Source organism: Nymphalis io, chromosome 2 (assembly GCF_905147045.1).
Source record: "Nymphalis io chromosome 2, ilAglIoxx1.1, whole genome shotgun sequence".
Lineage (NCBI taxonomy): Eukaryota > Metazoa > Arthropoda > Insecta > Lepidoptera > Nymphalidae > Nymphalis > Nymphalis io.
Window position 1 is genome coordinate 14,637,091 of NC_065889.1, and position 20,681 is coordinate 14,657,771.

The 20,681-nt window shown below is 37.3% G+C and overlaps 1 protein-coding gene across 4 annotated transcripts in view; it reads right to left on the bottom strand.

Annotated features, from left to right (window-relative positions):
- Positions 1–157: 157 nt before the first annotated feature.
- LOC126776737 (GATA-binding factor A-like) overlaps positions 158–20,681 on the bottom strand; it is a 53,621-nt gene continuing 33,097 nt past the window's right edge. The window contains exons 2-8 of one of the 4 annotated variants that reach the window (XM_050499462.1): positions 9,488–9,722; positions 6,106–6,231; positions 3,998–4,089; positions 2,648–2,781; positions 1,703–1,827; positions 1,108–1,439; positions 158–1,019 (exon numbers count right to left, since the gene is read on the bottom strand). In XM_050499462.1, the coding sequence (XP_050355419.1) occupies positions 927–1,019; positions 1,108–1,439; positions 1,703–1,827; positions 2,648–2,781; positions 3,998–4,089; positions 6,106–6,231; positions 9,488–9,644 (1,059 nt within the window). In that variant the 5' untranslated portion in view covers positions 9,645–9,722 and the 3' untranslated portion in view covers positions 158–926. Of the gene's footprint in view, positions 1,020–1,107; positions 1,440–1,702; positions 1,828–2,647; positions 2,782–3,997; positions 4,090–4,134; positions 4,305–6,105; positions 6,232–6,715; positions 6,839–9,487; positions 9,723–20,681 lie in introns of those variants that run through there. The other 3 variants (XM_050499452.1, XM_050499480.1, XM_050499470.1) reach the window with 3 other exon arrangements.

Consider the following 20,681-nt stretch of genomic DNA (forward strand, 5'->3'; position numbering starts at 1 on the left):
ATGCGATTTATTCTTACATCTAATTCATAAGTTTGCTACAGAGTGTATGAATGATAATTTGTAGTGAACCGTGAAGTGTGGAAAGCATTTACAATTACATGGATTAATACTTTATGAACAGTAGTTAAATTGGTTGTAACTCGTTAGGCTTGTATACATATTTACTGTTGGCTAAATCTTATTGTACATAAAACTATTCTTAACACTAAGATGTTATTATTTTAATAGTCAAGTGAGACTAGTTTGCACTGTCATAAAGATAATGAGGCAAAGGAACTTTTTAGTTCTAGTAATTTAGCGTTTAAATTATAATTTAACATATATTCTATTTTATATGTTGAAATGGCAAGGTTTACACAGTGTATCTTAATACCAGTCTGTACAAATACCATCAGTAACAAACTTTGAAATCATTCTTTACACTACGCAGTCACGATATAGTACACGGCAATGACTACTATTCAGTCGAAAACCTTAACGTAAACATATTTACACACTAAGTACAATAATATCTACGTATCTCTTATCATCGAACTGTTCCTAACGTGTAATTTGTTTATACAAATAAAATAAATTTGACATTGCAGTAAAACTAGACAAACAATGACTAGTCGTTACCATCAAGTCTAATCGTGCTGACGTCGCTAAATATCTAATACAAATAAACGTTTTTCCATCGGCTGTTCCATAAATTCGCAAAGTAAACAGTTTCATATTTTTGAAACTTAAAAGTAACTTCGTGGAAAATGTAACAATGCGATGTCCTGCTCATTGTTTTGTATTCTTTAATTTGTTATTGAACAGGGATCCAAAGTTTTCGCTCTGCCGTTCGATAACACTAATCGCCGCAGCTGGCTAGACGCAGCATTCGGTAATACTATTCATCTTCGTGCTTCATAAGATGGGATTTTGCGGGTGTGGCTATGCTACGTTGAGGCCATTAGTTTTGCGTGCGCGGTCACATTACGTTGATGTAAGAATCCACTGCCTTCCTCTTCTTCGCCATTGCTTAATCCATACTATAAAAAAAAGTTTTCAAATGTAACTGTTCGCAGTACCTATATCTTTTAATTTCACTTATCGCTAGCAACTATAAAGTTTTATTACCTGTAGTGCATGCAAATAATGCTGTTGCGAATGATAAGGTCCATTCGAGCTAGTGTGGGAACCATAGCCTTCATAGCTCGTTGCGGCGTTGGGTTCGCTCTTGATGTTGAAGACCGAGGGGTTGGACAGAAAGGCGGGTGCGGAGGGGATTCCTAACGGGTACTGCGAGTTCTGTGCATGTCCGTGGGCATGTGCAAGCGCGTGTGCGTGCGCGTGCGCGTGTGGAGATGGGGCGGGCCCGACAGCCTCGCGCGCGCACTTCCCGGCGGAGGCGTGGCCCGACATCGTTGCTGTAAGTGGCAGCGGCACTTCTGCTATGCTGGGCTTACTCTCTGTAACGGTTTTGTAAAATTGTGATTAATGTTAAAGAGCGAGGTATGTCTCAAGGTATGGAGTGACGAGTCATCTTATTACTCCAAAATTGGGAAGTATTTAAATGTATAGACTCCATTACACTAATATGTTGATTGAAATTAGTTTTTGTGTTTTAGTGCTGACAAAGTAGTAGGCAACTTATGCGATATACCTTTAGGCGCCCGCATATTATTCGTAGTTATTGATACCAAGCAACAAAAATGTATTCAAATATTCTCACCGTCGATACCCGGCGAATTCTGACCATCTTTCTTAGGAGTTTCCTGTGGAGGTTTCACACCGTTCGATGACTTCTTCGGCTTCCGTTTTCGCGTTTGTATTCCATCTTTTCGCATCGCCAGGGGTCTGAAGGTTACAATGATAATATAATGTTAATATTATTAAACAACAGTACCCTCCTAGGTGTTAGGAAACTACAAGTCCCACCTATCAAACATGAACACTAACTCTATGATGTAGGTAAACACGTTTATTAAACCTCTTATAGTTCCGTCAATGATAAAGTGAAACTCTATGAAAAATGATAAAGGAAATTAAGTCTGATATATAAAAATATATTAAGCAGGTAAGTTGTGAAGGAATTCGATGGCGAGTTTCAGAAAATTTTCAAGTTTTAAGCGGTATAATTAGTTATGTTACCTATATTACACAAATACAATTTATTTATTAGACAAATTATATACTTACCCATTAATACATAGGGACTTGCTGTCTTGGTTGTATTTATTTAAGAAGGTAGACGAGCAAATAGACCACTAGACTAAATAGGTATGCAGGTATTGAGCTATCTACTTAATAAACATTCATAGACAGTAGGTATATAAAAAAATAATTAAGTAATGTAAGACGTTACGGGGGGGAGGGTGTGGTGTTATTTTTCAAGAAGTGATCTCTTAAGATGGATTAAAAACGGTATCTACCTATAATACTACCTTATATTTTGTCTACGACTATGAATGATTTACTTATTAATGTTTACGCTGTAGGATAATTGGTTGGTACCACCTAGACGGACCTACAGGAAGCTCTTCCTACCACCGATACAATGAGTAAGTAGTAATAAGTATGCGAGATAGTTAGCAATAGGTATCTACGTCTATCTATACCGAGGACGTATATTTACCTAAGTAGTTTTAAGGACCCAACCAAGTAGTGTAGGTGTTACCTATTAATGCCGTGCAGCTTGTAATAAAGTCCGCAGGCGTTGCAGACCGGCTCTCCGTCGTTGTTCCGTCGCCAAAGCGTCGTGTTCCGCGAGCCGCAGTTCGTGCAGCATTGCCCGTGACGTCTCGCTGCCGACTGACATTACATACTATCACTACAATTCTTTACAAATATTAAATTTAAATGATTAATAAAATGATAAAATTTCAATATTTGCTGTGAAGATGCAGTCAAACGTGGCTACAATATAATTTATCATTATTTATAGAATCTTAAAACTTAATTAGTAAATCAATATTTGCCCGTTCGTTATTTTTATAGCAAGATTAACATGCGTCGGTAAAATAGATATTTAGTTACATAGGAAGGTATATCTACCTACGTTATAAACATTTATATGTTCTTATTTTAGTTTGATTACAACTAAGTAGGTATATAATATAAAAAAAGTAGTTTTATTAACTAAATAATATTAATTTCAAGCAACTAAGTAATTCTAATACTATTTCTACGTATCTACTATTTACGTGTATTGTGTTAAGTTAACGTAACGTAGTAAATTCAGGCAAAATGCATTAAGAAAATATTAAAAAAAAAGAATAAAAATGGTAAAGCTGCTTCCCGTCACCACGTTAACTACTTATTATAAAACGCGCTGCGGCCCATAGATATATACGTATATCGAAAGATGCTCTACCGCAGTACAAGTGGTATCATTGTCCAATAATAATAGTTGCAGCACAGCGCGGGCGTGGCCGCGCCGTCGTTGATTGGACGATGCTACCTGCTTGCACGGCGTATACATAATGCATGCCCGCATGCTGAGCGCGACGTGTCTCCGAGATAGCTCATCGTTCCTTTCAGTCCCGATTATATAGCGCGCATTGGATTCAAATTGCCTCGACACCGAGCCGTGTTCGAGCATTATCGGCTGTGTTATCTCGCAACTCGGCCCCTTCCCGATGTGCTCGGCGATTAACAAATCCTCATTACGCGCTACGCGCTCTCGTCCGCGTCCGCCTGCGTAACACTGGATGTGAGCGGCTCCTCTGAACTTGGTTAGTCGATTACTCGACGATAAGCTATCTCGGTAAACGAAGAACTTATTCTAATTTCGTATCGGGAACATAGCCAAGAGTAAATAGAGGCGATCGGCATTAGATTCAAATTCAGAGTGCTCGAGTTAGGCGCTCTTCGCCGATAGAAGTGGGGAGCGGTAGCGTGTAGTTCCCTAATCGGAAAGCGAACGCGGCGAGATGGGGTATTATAGAGAAAGAAACGCGTGCTGGGTGAAGGCAGGGTTACGTAGCAGGGCGGGGCACATGCACTAGTCTACACGCCACCGACTCACCTTCTTCATGCCCCTGGCCATGCCCTCCACACTCATCCATCTCTGCACGGAGCCGTCTTTATAGAAGCGGGTGAGCAGCTCTGCGTCGGCACCTGTTCGCAACAGAGAAGGTTACTGACGGTTTCTAGGACACTCACCAGCCGCTTGCTCGGCTTCACGAGCGGGCGGTTGACGCCGTTGATCTTGTGGTACAGGCCGCAAGCGTTGCAAAGGTAGTGGCCCGTGGAGTCCCGACGCCACAGCGGCGTGTTGTTGGCACCACAGTTCACGCACTCACGGCCCTCCTCGTACGCCTCCAGTACGCCATCTGTGCGCCCACCAAACGTCACACACATACCATACCTTATAACCTACCTATTATATTACACATACATCGTAAACTATTTCGACTAAATAATTTAAACTTTGTTTATTTCGATGTTGCTCGATCAGCGTTCTTGTATGCCCCGTCACTTGTGCGGTGTAGTGTCGTGGCTGGTCGGGGACGTATCTACAATGTTGATTATCCGTTATCACTTCTGAGAAGGCCAACAATAACAAGCGAAAGTACCTTGCAGTGCAACGTGTGCCCTGTTGCTATCGATATCCGTTCGATACAGTCACATCTGTTCGCCAACCTAAATCCATTAGTTAGTGTATTACTGTTTAAATATCTATCTCATTAATTGTAGGCACACCGCACAACGGGTATAATTTGGACGCCTTCGCGTTATATTTTAGCGATATTCGACACATGGTTAAAGCGATAATGAAATTAACATTCGTTATCGTCGGTATCCTCGCTTGGCAACGTTTTGTAATTATCTACAAAATAGTGGTAGCTATTCTTTATCGCTTCTACATTATGTAAAACAAAGTATTTTTGCTCGCGGTTCTTAGAGTACTCGTAAGCAACGAATGGTAGCCACTTAGAGAGCGCCGTTTGAAGTTACGATTAGTGTTTAGTTGAGACAAAAGGATGCTATATTCGAAGAGAATAACACGCGGGATAACGCAGCTAACTAATAAAGCTGTTGTGTTGCGGTCGGGGATTTACGTCGATCAATCGTAATGTTGTATTGTACAGATAATATTAACAATAGGAAAATATATTGTTAGATTTAATTCGTAATATTTATTATATCTTTAAATAGATAACAGCGGGAAACACAATTAGTGCGATGATTTATTTAAATTTAAAAACTTATCGGTTGCAATAATAAAAGGGTACATAAGAGATAAAAATCCATACGAGTAGGTATAATTTTATAAAAGCGATATCGTCGAATCGCCCACGTTAGACGGAGACAGATTATTATCGATATGTATGTAATTTGAGTTCAAAATGAATAATTATTTGATTAAGCATTGATAAGTTAGTGATATACATCTACTCATGGGTTACTAGTGTAATCGTTAAGGAAAGTGTACTCAGTACCGAGTACTCAGAGTGTGTTTGAATATAGCAACATATTTCAATGCAATGTCATGATTAAATCAAACGACATGAATAATATCAGGTACCTATTTGTTTTTATAATCGCTATACGAATATAGAATCCTCGCAAATCTGACGTCAATACAAACCGCGTAAGATAATGGCTGATTCATTGATTCAATTTAACAATAAATAATGTTTGCTATACGATTTAATAAAACGCTGCAACTTAATTTTAGGTCTACAAATTGTAAAGTTTGATTAAGGAAGTAGTTTGCCGTTATTTACTCTCTCCAAAGAAGGATTGTTTGTCGTGTCGACCTGTCAGTAAGCTTTTATATGTAACACGACCACGAGAGGCTTGTGTATCTATTCATAATTCCCTGATGCTATGTGCTAGTAACTTCAACGGTAAACTAATGCAGATTGCGAGGTTAACTCACATAAGCTTCACGAAGTTGCATCCTTTGTGTTTATAATTCATCGCGTTCAAGGAAATCTGTATGTGTCGGATGAAATTCTGCCACTTGTAGATCCACAAACCCGCACTAGAGCAGTGTGGCGGAATAAACTCCAAGCCTTATCCTTGAATAGAGAAGAGGCTTTTGTCTAGCAGAGGGTCATAGCCGGATTGTTACTTAGTAGTAATATATAATAGTATTGGTGTTTGTTCTGGTCGTGGTAGACTTACCGTATGCGGGTGGTCTTTGCAGCGCGTCGTAGGGCGCGCACCAGGAGCCCATCACCATGTTCTGCCCGTACAGCCCGCCGGCCACCGAGCCGACGCCGCCGACGGCTCCCACACCGCTTCCGCCTGCTGTTGAGTAAAACATAAATTATAGCGACATGTCAAACTACTGCTACTGATTTGTCTATTTTAGGTGACCTACCTACATCTCATTGGTAATAACGATCCTTGTTTACGTTTTGATAAGTTCTGCATGTGGTAAATATTCATAGATTATGTATTTTTCTGATATTAATTGATCAGAATAAATTTATGTCGTTAAAATTAATTAAATTTTAAAAATCAAGAAAATAACTTTGAAACTTCGTAGTTATTTCTTATTATTTTCACTGCCGCGCCACTTAAATACTTTTAGAATATTTCAAACGTTGAAGTGAACAGCAACTCGCGGTTAAGTATACAAGAAATATTCATATCGTTATATCAATCAACATAATAATCCACAAATTGAATAAGCAACACCAACACCACCACACGGTAAAATGGCGAGATAAATACAAGGAACTATCGAACGATATAATTTGTTGCCAATAATAGTAAGAATGAATCAAACCTGCAAGTATCGCAATGTTCTGCAGCCACGTATGTGAGAGGGGGTTATCCATGGCTAGAGGAGGTGTGTGATCGTCTGTACGACTCCGCGGTCAGAGGTCAGCGAGCGGACTGACGGGCGGCGCGCGCGCCTCTTACACGCTTATCTGCCTGATTCACTCGCCCTATTGTTACGCTAGTCGCTGCCGTGCGAGTGACGTGCTCGCACTCTGGGTTATTGTGAAGGGTCTAAGTTTCAGATTTGTTTTTGATTATGTAAGCTTACATTACAAAAGATAGATCTCATAAAAATATAGTAATAAATAGGACGACAACGGCGTTGATTGATTTTAATACGTTTTTATTGTGTAAATACAAAGTGGTATTACCTTTTTTCAACAATCAGTTTAAATTAACGCTTAAAAACAAGTACATTGTAGATCTGGATTATTTGTCATTTAGAATACGGATCAATCCTAAGCCCTAAAGGATCGAGAACTGCCGAGGTTTTTTCGCCGTACGTTGTCAAATCTTACAATCGCTAGTCGCGTGTCACTTTAATCCCTTAAACTTAAATGTTGTCATCGAACTGATTTGACAAAAACAAAACTTTATCCTGTGGAAGGGAAAATCATATCGTTCTGGGAATGACCGTCGATGGTGCCATTGATTCACGGCTCTGCTTGCGGTTGCGCATGCGCAAGCAGATAACAACATCATACGTACACACATGTCCGAGAAGTTGTTCCACTTTTGTACGATTAACCAAAGGATTCGTAAACAACAAAGCCGCTTATCTAATTGTAACAAATATTTTTAAATACACGTCTGATTACATATGGATAATTCTTATTTACGAGCCAAAATGGTCCAGTGAATACAACACGTGGTCTTATTGGTCTTAAACGGTTGTCGCAGTTTCTGATACGAATAATATAATATAGTAAGTTAATGATAAATATTGATATTGATTAAGCACTCTGTTTGTTTTTATGTATTTGTGTACAATTCCACTCGTTCTAGGATGAAGGTAAGCACGTAATATTTTGAGGATATCGCATGAAATTTTGCTAAAAGTTACACGTGAGTCCATTTTATCCTTAAGAGGAATCCTATGTAGTATAGTACCACCTGGATCAAAATCAAAACATACTTTATTGAAGTAGGCTCTCACAAGCACTTTTGAATCGTCATTTTTCAATTATAGTTTTAATATAAGCTACAATTATAACGTGCTGTCATTTTTTTATTATTAAGTTAATAAAAATACTTATAACAACCTCGTGTCAATCAGCAATCGGCGTGTTGTACCGAAGTAGTTTAGTTTTCACGCGTGCTGTTTATTAAAAACAAAGTTTTTAAACAAAAATAAATTATGTGAGAAACTTAAAAAACGTAATTCTATATCTATAAAGTATAGTTTCCTATAAACAGTCAGTTTTAGAAACACCTTTATTCAATAATATAGAGGAGTCGTCCGCTTCTTTGTTACAGTGCGTTGTGTTGTGTACATTTAATTGTTTTTAGTTAGACTATGTATTTCATTTGAGATGGAGTTACTTATGCATTGAAAAAAATAGTTTCCACTATTTTGAAAATTTTTCTTGTAATTGCTCAAATTTATTATTAAATCAATTCTACACTGAACTGTCAGCTTAAATTCTCAAATAAATTGCGCTCGGTATGATGATGATATAAAATAATGGAGACACAAACATCATAACTAAAATAGTCTTTAAAATAAAAATAACATGACATAATTAGCTTCTATTGAAGTACCTCGGCACATGGATACAAGTATGAAATGACTTAGATAATTCTTTCAAAACTGAACTGTTGCAAGGCGGCGTTAACAAATAATATTATGTATAATAATATATCAGTTCTTATACAATTTGTTTCTATGTATTGTTTACGGAATAAGATAGAACTACACTTATTCATTAATATTCATAACGTTTAAACTTGCGATTGTAATTTATTAGCATATTCAAATTTCTAAGTTTTATCACACGATTTGTTTGCATTAAGTTATTATTATGAGTATACACATAAACTATCTACTTACGAATAAATCATTCTTATAACGACGTATATGCAATTAGACTAAAAAACATTGACATTGTTTTAAACAACATATTAGCAAGCAAAAACAACTAACCAGGTCGTTTTTTTCGTAGCGGGATAATTGACTCATAATTATAGATTAATCTAATTATAAATATTATGAGTTATAATAAATGAGTTCTTTCTATTTTACATTATTTCGTTCATACGTTATATATCTTGTATGTTTAGGCATTTGTTGTGACGGAGGGAGAAAGGAGGCTTCCGAGGGGACACTACCAAACCCATAACAAATAAATCGGAACTAGAAAAAATTGTAGTAGTCAAATTGCCTAATGTGTATGGGTTCTGGCCAAGTTCGGTTTAGGGCCTCTGCATCTTTGACAGATGATTTAAGCGGCATCGCGAAGTCACTTGCGTTCCGCCCCCAGATGGACGGGGGTTTGAAGCCCGCTCATGACGCCTAGTGCGTTTTATTTTTAGTAATTTAAACCAGGCATCGTCATGCTATGGTTAGTATATATCATAACCATATAGTTATATGGTTTAGTAAATAAATAACTGTAATTATAAAATGCTACGAATTTACTGCGAATGTTCGAAAATCTATTAATTTTTATTTAAGATTTATTTATATTAATTAATTTAGATTTATTTTATATAAATATAAAATAAATAAATAAAGATGGCTATTATAGGCAACTTTGAATTCACAACTGGGCTGTACCGTAGGTGTCGTGATGCGCCGCGTGGTGGTGCCAGGTCTGGTGCGGCGCGAAGTGTGCGTACTGCTGCAGCCGGCCGCCGCCCGCCACGTAGCCCAGTCCGTACCCGTCAGCGCAGTCGCCCCCGTAAGCGCCACCACCGCCACTGCCACCGAACATCTTCTCTTGCTTGTGATACTCTCGCTCTTGCTGAATGCTTCGCTTTCTTTAAGCGCTCATTCTGTGACTTGTTGAAATCTGTGAACAGACATAATACTTTGAACAAGTAATACAAACATTTATTTACATAAGAATTATTTACATTGAGGACTGATAATCGTGTCGGAGAATGAACCATCTCTTCTGTGACTGTGTTGTATGTTTAGAGATGTTTCAATATTATTAATCCGCACATCTGTAATTGTTAGTGTACTTGTTGCTATAACCAGACCCAGAGATCCTGGGTTCAAATCACAGGTCGGCCCAATAAAAAAGTTATTGAGTTTTTCTGTCGAAAATTTTCAGTAACAGCCCGGAGTTTGGAAGTTGAAAGTGAGTACACTCCCTTGCCTCGGTAAGCGCGTAAAGCAGTTGGTCCTGCGCCTGAACTCTTTCCGGTCGTGTCCGATTGCGGTTCCATCGCATTATGAGAGTTAGGGAATAGAGAGTGCATCAGTGTTTGCGCACACACTTTTGCACTATTATAATATGTCCTGCGCAGTTGGCTAATCTCTCTTGATATTGGCCCCGTGCCCGAAGTCGGTCTGGAGGACATTATTATTATTATTATTATATTCTGAATATTATGATCTGTTATTTTCGCAATACAACACAATGCTTATCTAATTTCCTTCCAAGTAAATGTTACACAAATGCTAGGATTTGGAATTGGATTTAGAACGACAACAGGCCAACAAGACACGTTGATAATGGTCATTTAGCTATTGTATTAATTATTTTTTTTTATATTTGGTTAGGCTGGAGGTTTAAATGCTATCTAGAGACCTTACTGGATAACTCTACTTAAAAGCCATAGACGCCCTCGGGGCTTCTTAATAATTTAATCCAGTTTGGAGGTCGAAAAAGTCGAACTTGATAAATCTTTACCTTTTGATGTGTACAATATGTTTATATGTACATACGTGAATGTTATTGATCGTGCTTTCATCTCATATATTTCGAGAATAATTGATAGTATATAAACTAATTTTAATAATTATATTATTATTGTAAATATTTGACGTGGAGTTTCTAACGTATTTTTATCAATCTATAAAAAATATTAATATCAATATATTTGCACATATCCTTCAATAGAACAAATAATAACGCGAGTCTACTGAGCCCCGCATGCATAAGTCAGTGTCCTAGGGTAACTCGCATCTAAACAGATCAGACAGAAACTTACTTACTTACTTACTGGTGGTAGGGCTTTGTGCAAGCTCGTCTGGGTAGGTACCACCCACTCATCAGATATTCTACCGCAAAACAGCAGTACTTGATATTGTTGTGTTCCGGTTTGAAGGGTGAGTGTAATTACAGGCACAAGGGACATAAAATCTTAGTTCCCAAGGTTGGTGGCGCATTGGCTATGTAAGCGATGTTTGACATTCCTTACAATGCCAATGTCTAAGAGTGACCACTTACCATCAGGTGGCCAAAATGCTCGTCCGCCGTCCTTTTCTATAAAAAAGAGAAACACACACTGTATTTCTGTTTGTGTCTCGCATTTCTCTAATTTTATTTCATTAGTTTGATTTCAGAAAGACTTTGACGTAAAAGATAAACTTGACATTAAATATAAAATCTAAAGCTATCCAATTACGGCGCTCCAGGAACGAAAATCTTCGGCTTAAGATAGTTTTATAAACATTGCAACGCAGATACGCTTGAATCATATCGTGTCGATATGCACCGAGTTCCTGAGGTGCTCAGTTAATTAGAACGAACGATGGAGCGATGGCGTACAACATATCACACAATGTTGATAGTTGCGTGCGGGAAGATAGAGCACGCGCGCGTTCACACGCTCTTAGACCGTTCTATTGTGATACCTTGGACGACTGTAAGACTTATACGATTGTAATAGTGATCAACTTAGATTCTACAACGGTAGACATATGTTTGTAAAAAGTCTTGCCACAGTGACTCAGTTTCCCAATATCGCAACATTGAAATCATATCGTTGCGACAAGTGGCATTTTTATAGTTAACCAATTGTTTCATTAAAATGTGTTTCTACCAATTCTTAGTAATATCGCAGTTGCTTTGATAGTTCGTATATTGGAAAATCTCGGAGTGTCAGGTTTAATGCTGTTATTGGCTCAGCGTGGCGAGACTCCATAAAAAACGGATTAGTATCGATAATACCTATTCAGAGTCAGTGAACTGGTCAATATTGACCACCGATATATTTTATAAATTATGCCACTAAGATTCTCTGTACAAATTCAAATTAATTTGTACTTCTCTTCGAGCTCTGCAATGTCTCATACCTCACGAGTCTGTTGCGAAAACCTCGAAAATGTTATTTTTCTTCTGTCATCGTCCTCGTCTGGTCCGACTCCGACCGATTATCAGTCCGCGTAACGTACGCGGACTGATAATTCTTTTTTTTATGTAGAATGGAGCAAGTGGTGATGGAAAGTGATTACCACCACCCATGGACACCTGCAACGCCGGAAGACTTGCGTGTGCGTTGCAGGCCTTTAAGGAATGTGTCGGCTCTTTTCTTGAAGGTTTTTATGTCATATGGTCTCGGAAACTACAATATCTTTATAGTTATTTTCATTATGTACAACATTTTCATGTGTTTTGCTTTATTTTGATTAGCTTATTATTGTATTGTATATTATTATTATTGTATATAATGATACTACATTATTTTTTAATATTAATGTACACGACTAACTTACTTTATCATAATTTCAGAAAAATCATTACCTAATGACTGTTACACATATGCGAATCTGGTTATTAATATTTTTATATTTAGTAATACAAAATAACAAGGTCCAGATCATTAACTCTTGTACGTATTAATTAGAGGTGAGGATATGCCGATTTTGATTAATTTATATTTTGATGTTCCTTCCGACAAACTTAGACAATCATTGTTATCCATTTGTTTAAATAACAGCGTTATTTTACGTCACATAAGTATGTATACAAGCTACAAGCTTGTGACGATGAGAAACTTTTTCCAAATCAAAATATAATTTATTCGATGAGGCTCTAACGAATACTTTGGAGTCATCGTACGAGATAAATTAAAGGTATCCACAGCCACCGGCGCTAAAAGAATCATCAAAAAACTCAATACTAATAATTAAAATTTCTTTGCCCTTCATTCTATTTCACTTCTTATATGCAAACATGAATGGCGCTAGCTATAGAGCGGTTAACATAAAACAGTTACGAATGATGAATGCAATCGCTAAAATAACGGTGCGCATGCGCCCCTGCCGCCGACACCGCTATCCGTATCAGCCGAGCGGGCCGAGCGGTCCCCGGCGCCGGAGCTATATTTCAGCGGTATCTAATCTTACGGCAGATGGCGGCACGCGCCTTTTTTCCTATCTCCCCACCCCGTGATACTAATGACGCTATTACGATCTATGTCTAGATCGAGATAAGATCTGACGTTTTATCACTCAGTCATTATTAGCGGTAATTTGCCATCTTTGAGAGTTATTTTATTGGTCACATTTAGCCGCGTCCATATTGGCTTTTTGTAGGATTTGCGTTAATTTATGTGATGCTGTAAGTTATAATCGGACTATTTATACATTTCAATATTTCTCTGAGGCTCACGGAACAAACACACCAGAAGACAATATTCTATCAGCTAAGGGTGCACATAAAAAAACAATACTTTTCCATTCATGGATTTGTATTTCTTAAATACAGTTTTATCGATAACAATAATATAATATTAATATTTTTGCCCTTTACACAATGGTTAAGTTTTATTGGCTTAGTTCTCTGTAATGAAAACACGACGTTAAATTCTTCCTAAATCTATATATAAAAATGAATTTATTTGTTTTAGTTAAGTTTAAATGATTGTTTCGAATGCATACATTATATAATGAGATTGATGAGAAGGTTTCTGAATTAGTATAAACAGTTAACAACAGCTGGCGCGCGAGTCGTTTCTACAAATAGTAGCCAACGTGAACGAAGTCGTTGGTCACCACTAGTGACAAATAAAATCATCCACATTTTAGCAGTTCTTTTTTTATATATTAGCCGGGAGGGCAAATGACTCTACTCCACCTGATGGTAAGTGGTAGTAGAGTCCAAACGCGACGACAGCCAGTACAGTCGGGAAGAATGTTCTGCACTAGCCGCCTTCGCCTTGCCGGCCCGCAAGATGCCTCTTCACGCCTCGTTTGAAGGAACCCAGGCTGTAAGAGGAGGGGAGCGCGTGAGCTGGTAAGGAAATCCATTTTTTGGAAGTGCGACAAAGAAATGAGTTGCCAAATTTCTTTGTGCGCGATGGAATTGATGTCACAGTTTTTTTTTTTACTTATTATTATTCATCAGCAGTTCGATACTCGCGTCGGCTGGTCTAACTCAGACGATACCTTCAGCTAATTCTTGTGAAAGCATTATAATTAAGACAAGATGATATCACGCATAAACATTTTTATTAGTACATTAAGAAACTATAAAATATATTTTACAACACATTAAGGAAGTAATGTTGGCTCCAGAGTACATGCGAGCGTCATAAAATTTGCAGCGCTTGATAGTTTTACGACGGTGTCATATGCTAATGGCCTTTGTATGGACGTAATGTCTGTACGTGTACCCTGCAGAGAGCGTGTAAAGGTTAGTTGAGGCAAAAACTGGAGTGCGTGGGTGAAGAGCATGCACCTGTGCGGCTCTGTGTCGGCAGTGTCGCCACTTGACACCACATGCGCAGCGCAGTCCGCTGCAGCGACTATTTCAATCCGTAATACAAAGACGTAAGGTGCTGATGATGAGAATCCAAGAACTCATATTGACAAGACTTTTTGTGTGGGAACTCCGTGTAGGAACCGTTATTATTGTACCGAAGAGTGTGCTCTTATATTTGAGACTCACCTACCCACTCGCTCATAAGCCTATGTAATGGTTACTGTACGAGTTTCTTTCGTATCGATTTTAAATACAACATCACTGTGCGTCTACAAGTTGTAGGTACTCTTTGTGTGGACTTAGTATCGGGTATCGGGTAATAATTTAATAAAAAAAAGTATTTATTCTATTTTTTCTCAAGAATAAATTTTAGATACTAAATTTTTAATAACAGCACAGATTATTCTTAATTTGAGCTCAATCGGTTGTATAGAAGTTTAAAATTGTAAGATTCAATCCACACGTACCAACAGTAAAAGGTGAAGTTGACTAAAAGCTACTAATTAAAACAATTGATTACAATTGTTCGTCTACGAACGATGCGCAAAGTAAAAAACCTACACTTTCCTTTGATTGAATAATTCTTGGTAACAAAGATCGGCAGAGAGCATGCGCGTAACGAAATAACAACTGCATTAAGTTGTTCAATATGATATGTTGCAAAATAGATCAGAGATGGGAGTGTGTGAGCAACATTGATTGATTATCGAGCGCGATACGCCAGATACTGGATCACGTCACCTCGCGCTAGGGGTGGCGCTTTTGTATTCGAGCATTGTACGAGCCGTCATGAATAATAACTATCAAATTAGTAATTTACGTACGTAACAGTACCTTTCAAGTCGAGTTTTAGTAATTGATAAAATTATATCACAATATTTTGCTCAGGTCCAACTGAGTCTTCTCTTTTTTACACAAATATTAATATAAAGTGCTAGCAACTAAAAAACTATATTATATAAGTAGCATATATTTGAGAGACGAATATAAAGAGATTTTCGCTATTCGATCTTCGTTCTTAGTTGTATAAAATGGATATTTACCCAAAAGTTAGATATTTGCATTTTAAATAAACATTATAATACGAAATTGAACTAAATACTATTAAATTTATTCAAAATGCGAATGAAGGATATCTTGAGAAAAGCTAAAAATAAGAATTATATGTTTATTTTAATAAAAATATAATTATAAATAAAATATGTACGTATTTGAAATTGCAGCGTTATCAATAAATAAATAAAAAAATGCCAAGGTCGTGTGTAATGAGGCGAAGATGCAACACAGCGACATGTTCCTACAAGGTGACAAGGTGATATTAATTACCGCGCGATACTCAACAACTCGCACGTATCTACTTTATAAATGTGGCTGATAGTGCGAGTTAGCATTTCAGAAGGTTCATTACTTAAGTAGACGAACTAAGTCAATTTGCATAGAGCATAGTTACATAGATAACTCGCTGTTTTTTGATAGTTTCTTTTTTAATTAATATCAATGGGCCGTGTCCTAATATTTAGGGTCGGCGCAGAGTGCTTTTCTGACGCCAAATGTCTTTCGCGAGAGATTTGCTGGTGGGTTGGTTGTACACCGCACATTGAAGCGTTAAGTATTAATAGCATAATAGCAAATACTCTTAACGAAAATGTGTCTGTAATGTGCAGGTTAGAGTAGAGTCTTTGGAATATAAATTTTCATTGTTGTGTATTTGTTTCGAGTCATAGAATAATTGTTAATGTTATTACTATGTATGTTTCATACTTGACTCCGGAACACCTGTCGACATTCGCGTTTATTGTATATACTCTAGACTAACTTTTACCATTTTTTGTGAGAAAATCTAATTTATTCCTTGATTTAGAGCGCTTGAAGGTCCTTGAAGGAAAAATATCGGAGAAGGGACTACATCGTCACAATCGATACACGAGTGTGGGTGTTTACTTTCAGGTGCCTCGCTTTGACATCAACCTTTTTCTTTAAATAATTATAAGAAATAAAATAAAGAACTGTATGATATCGTCACCCCTAGCCAGGCGAGTGGGGCTGAGTGGGGCGCCGGCGCCGCCGCCAGACGACTCAAGTGCTCTAAAAGCGCCTGCCGCCCGCCTTGCCCTAGGTCAGATGTACAGACGCACAGGCGAGCACTATACAAATAGTACCAGAGCACTTATCGACTCAATTACACCTTGGACACTTGCCTGGTATTTGGTTCTCATCAAAGGGAGTTACGTTGCGAGTTTGAGCCGGGCCCAATTATAAGCTTCGGTTATCAATTTATTAAAACTTATATAACTAGTTACATCTCGCAACAAATATGTACCGTACCGTAACAGCCTATGAAAGTTCCACTGCTGGGCTTAAAGCCTCTTCTCCCTTTTTGAGAGGAAGGTTTGGAGCTTATTCCACCACGCTGCTCCAGTGCGGGTTGGTGGAATACACATGTGGCAGAATTTCAGTGAAATTAGACACATGCAGGTTTCCTCACGATATTTTTCCTTTACCGTAAAGCCAAGATGAATTATAATCACAAATTAAGCACATGAAAGTTCAGTGGTGCTTGCCCGGGTTTGACCCCACGATCATCGGTTAAGATTCACGCGTTCTCACCACTGGGCCATCTGAGCTCTGCAAATATGTACAACCGTAATTTTCGGTAAAATTATCTGATAATATAATAAGTATAAAAGTAGGTATACGCTAAATATATGCATTAAGAATTCACACCATAATCGAGTCCGCAGAATTTTAATTAAAATTCATACACGTGTAACGCTCGAGTGTAGTAGTTTCACCTCGTTATTTATAATCATATATTATATAAAATATATTTTATCAGTTTTTTAATTGTATAACGTATTTCTAAGACTTTAAATAATCAGTATAACATTTGTTCGATAACGTGCGCGTCGTATTGTCATTGAAACTGTTCTGGATCAGAGTGAAGAAGATAATTTATTACATTCATTTACATAACATGTAAATGTACACTGATTGTTCTGTCGCTTCTCGATATCTGTTTATTTATCAATGTTTAAATGATAATAATAATGTCGATTATTAATAATTTTATGTACAACAACCCAGAATATGTCTATTTAGGGAAGTACAAAGTAGAAATAATGTTTTAGTTGATAGAGCTCTATGGACTGTTTTATAATAGTTATACACGAGTACATCGACTGAACGATGAAACCGAAAACGCAAACCTAAATTAAAGGAAGATATTTTTACAATGTACATATTGTAGTAAACATGTAAACGAGAAAAATATCAGACGATAGGCCCGTTATGCATGAATTTACGAGTCGAGCGCGAAGCGGCCGGCAATGGCGCAGGCGGGCAGCGTAATGTAAGGGCGATGCATAATAATTTTTGGGAGGCGCACATAAATCGTGCGGACCGAGCGCGCGCTAATGCACCGCATAAATCCGCACACCTAGACGCGCCGGTCGTTCGGACCCACACTCGCAGGTTGTCAACTTACGAAACTTTATGTTTCCATATAACTGTTAGTGCGATGCGTAATTATAGAATTATGTACGATATATCGTAATGAAATATATTCATGTGTTCGATAAAACGAAAATACACGGTAGCTAGCTTAATTATTATGTTAATTTAATACGTAGTCGACGAATACGACGTACGAAGCCGAGATGGCCTAGTGGTAAGAACGCGTGAATCTTAACCGATGATCGTGGGTTCAAGCCCGGGCAAGCACCACTGAATTTTCATGTGCTTAATTTGTGTTTATAATTCATCTCGTGCTTAACGGTGAAGGAAAACATCGTGAGGAAACCTGCATGTGTCTAATTTCATTGAAATTCTGCCACATGTGTATTCTACCAACCCGCATTGGAGCAGCGTGGTGGAATAAGCTCCAAACCTTCTCCTCAAAAGGGAGAGGAGGCCTTAGCCCAGCAGTGGGACATTAACAGGCTGTTACTGTTACTGTAATACGTAGTCATTACATGCTACGCACATTTCGCTTCTTATCGAATTCTTATGAACTGTTATTTTCATTATAATAAATAGGTTATAAATATCATTAGAGGTAAAATGACACGTTGGTAACAGTAAGATTCTGTGTTAAAAATATCCAATAGTTATAATGCCTAATGTTTAATCGGGTTTTGTGGATCCTTTCATTTCATGATAAAATGCCATATAAATTGGATAAATAGGTATGTCAAACATTTTTCAGTAGCAGACAGGAGTTGGAATATTGGCAGTATCAATTGGCAGTTGCTAATATCTACTTCGAATGGTCTAATCGAATATAATAACACACAATTAGATTTTATTTTATTTCAATTCTTTTTGGTTGAACTATATTTTGTATATTATTCTTTTCCATTAATTTTTTAAAACTCTTGTTTCATGTTTACCTGACATTTATTTACGCCATCGATCTAGTCTGTATGGCGGCATTTTTAATGAATGTTTATGTTTCAGCAATAAAGCAAGGTGAATTTACGAGTAGGGTCTTAGAAACGTCATTACTCCGGCAACAGCGCGCCGAGGCGGATTCCTGCGCCCCGAGGTGTTGCGTGTCTGATTAACTGCCTCAGAAATATGTGTCAGCTCCCCGAAACTCACCGATGATAAATTATAACGAGCACTATTTTCAGTTCAGTTGCAGTTCAATCTGTCATTCTTTGCCTACACGTCTTGTTAATGAATCTAATTGAGCGAATACGCCAGTTCCGAGGCATATTGAAGAAAATGTACACTTTATACTATCATTTTAATATTTACCTTTAAGTCATAATAAAAATGATCGAGGTCAATTCTTATCAACTGAAAATATTTTTAAGGGAACAAAACAATATTGATTTATTTCATTTTATAAATTTTATTGACTGCGTGGTCCTTTACGTAGCCGTGAAAGACGCCAACAGTTTGAAATAAAGATTAGAAAGAAACGAGAAAGTGTAGTACCCAACTCTTTTCCACTTATAAAATAAATATTTTAAATACTAAATATAATATACTATAGAGATATACAAATTGTACTACACAAATAGTGAATATGGGCCAATTAATCGTTAATTTTTTTTTTGTTAGGAACGCAGACACGCAAATTGGCCGTCGTCCGCAGACACACCTCTTCTTGCATCTTTAACGTAAAACTTGTATTATGTCTTAGTGACTTATGTGACATGCGCATGTAATGACACCAGCTCATTCATTTACAACGGAATACAACAGTAGAAAATAATTAAGACAGTAGAATATGCAAAGTCCACTTGAGAAAATCGATATTTTTAATAAATTGTTGTTTTGTAACAAAAGTCTAGAATCACAGCAGAGTCAAGGCAACACCTCTTGTTACCATACTTAATCAGCCACTCAAATGGTATAAAAATGGACGCACATGTGAGAGTTTTTGCGGGCACATAAATCCCGGCCGCGGCGACGAGCGACGCACTAATAGCGACAAACTATCGACACCGACATGTGTCGGCGTCAGCAAGCGGACACCGAGGTATGTGATATGTTTGCGTCACCAATATTTCATTTGTCGTATATTGGGGTTGAAGGTGACGACTTCTAAGGGTTCCGTTCTTAAAGGAACCCATTACGAAACTTCTACCGTCTGTCTGTCATTCACAGGATCTTTAAAAATGCAATAGCTAGCCAATTAAAATGTTTACAAAAGATGTGTGACAAATATAAGAATAAAAAGTCGAAACCCAAGAGTGGGACGAAACCCGTAGAGCGCGATGACGACTAGCATTTAGCGGTTTTTAATCTAATAAGCGATCTGATGGCGATGTGTTTTTGATCAGCTTAACAGAACCACTACAGTTTTCTCGTCATATCAAGGATTACTTTTCTTATTTAGAATGAGAAAAGGTAAGAATGTCAAATTCGTTATTATGTATACATCATCATACATCTTCATCTTTCTAACGCAATAATTCATTTATTATATTTTCAAAACCAAATCGATAGATATAGTAACAAAATATATTCTTTAGAATTCTTCACTTAGGCAATCACCAAGCTATAATATCTTATAATAGACACTTATAAAGGTTGCTTTTGTGATATTGTTTATCTCTTAATGAGTTCGGCGTTCCTTAAAGAATAACAGGATCATACGATATTTGATATTTGATGTAAATGTATTGTAAAGCGTATCGGTACGATATGCGATATTATTATATTATATTTCAACATTCTTACAAATAATTACATAACCTTACATACTTGTGTAATCAAATATAGGTATATTGTATAACCTTATACAATTAGTGAATTAATTGCTAATTTGTTGAAAATGCATGATTACTAGTTTACAATCCA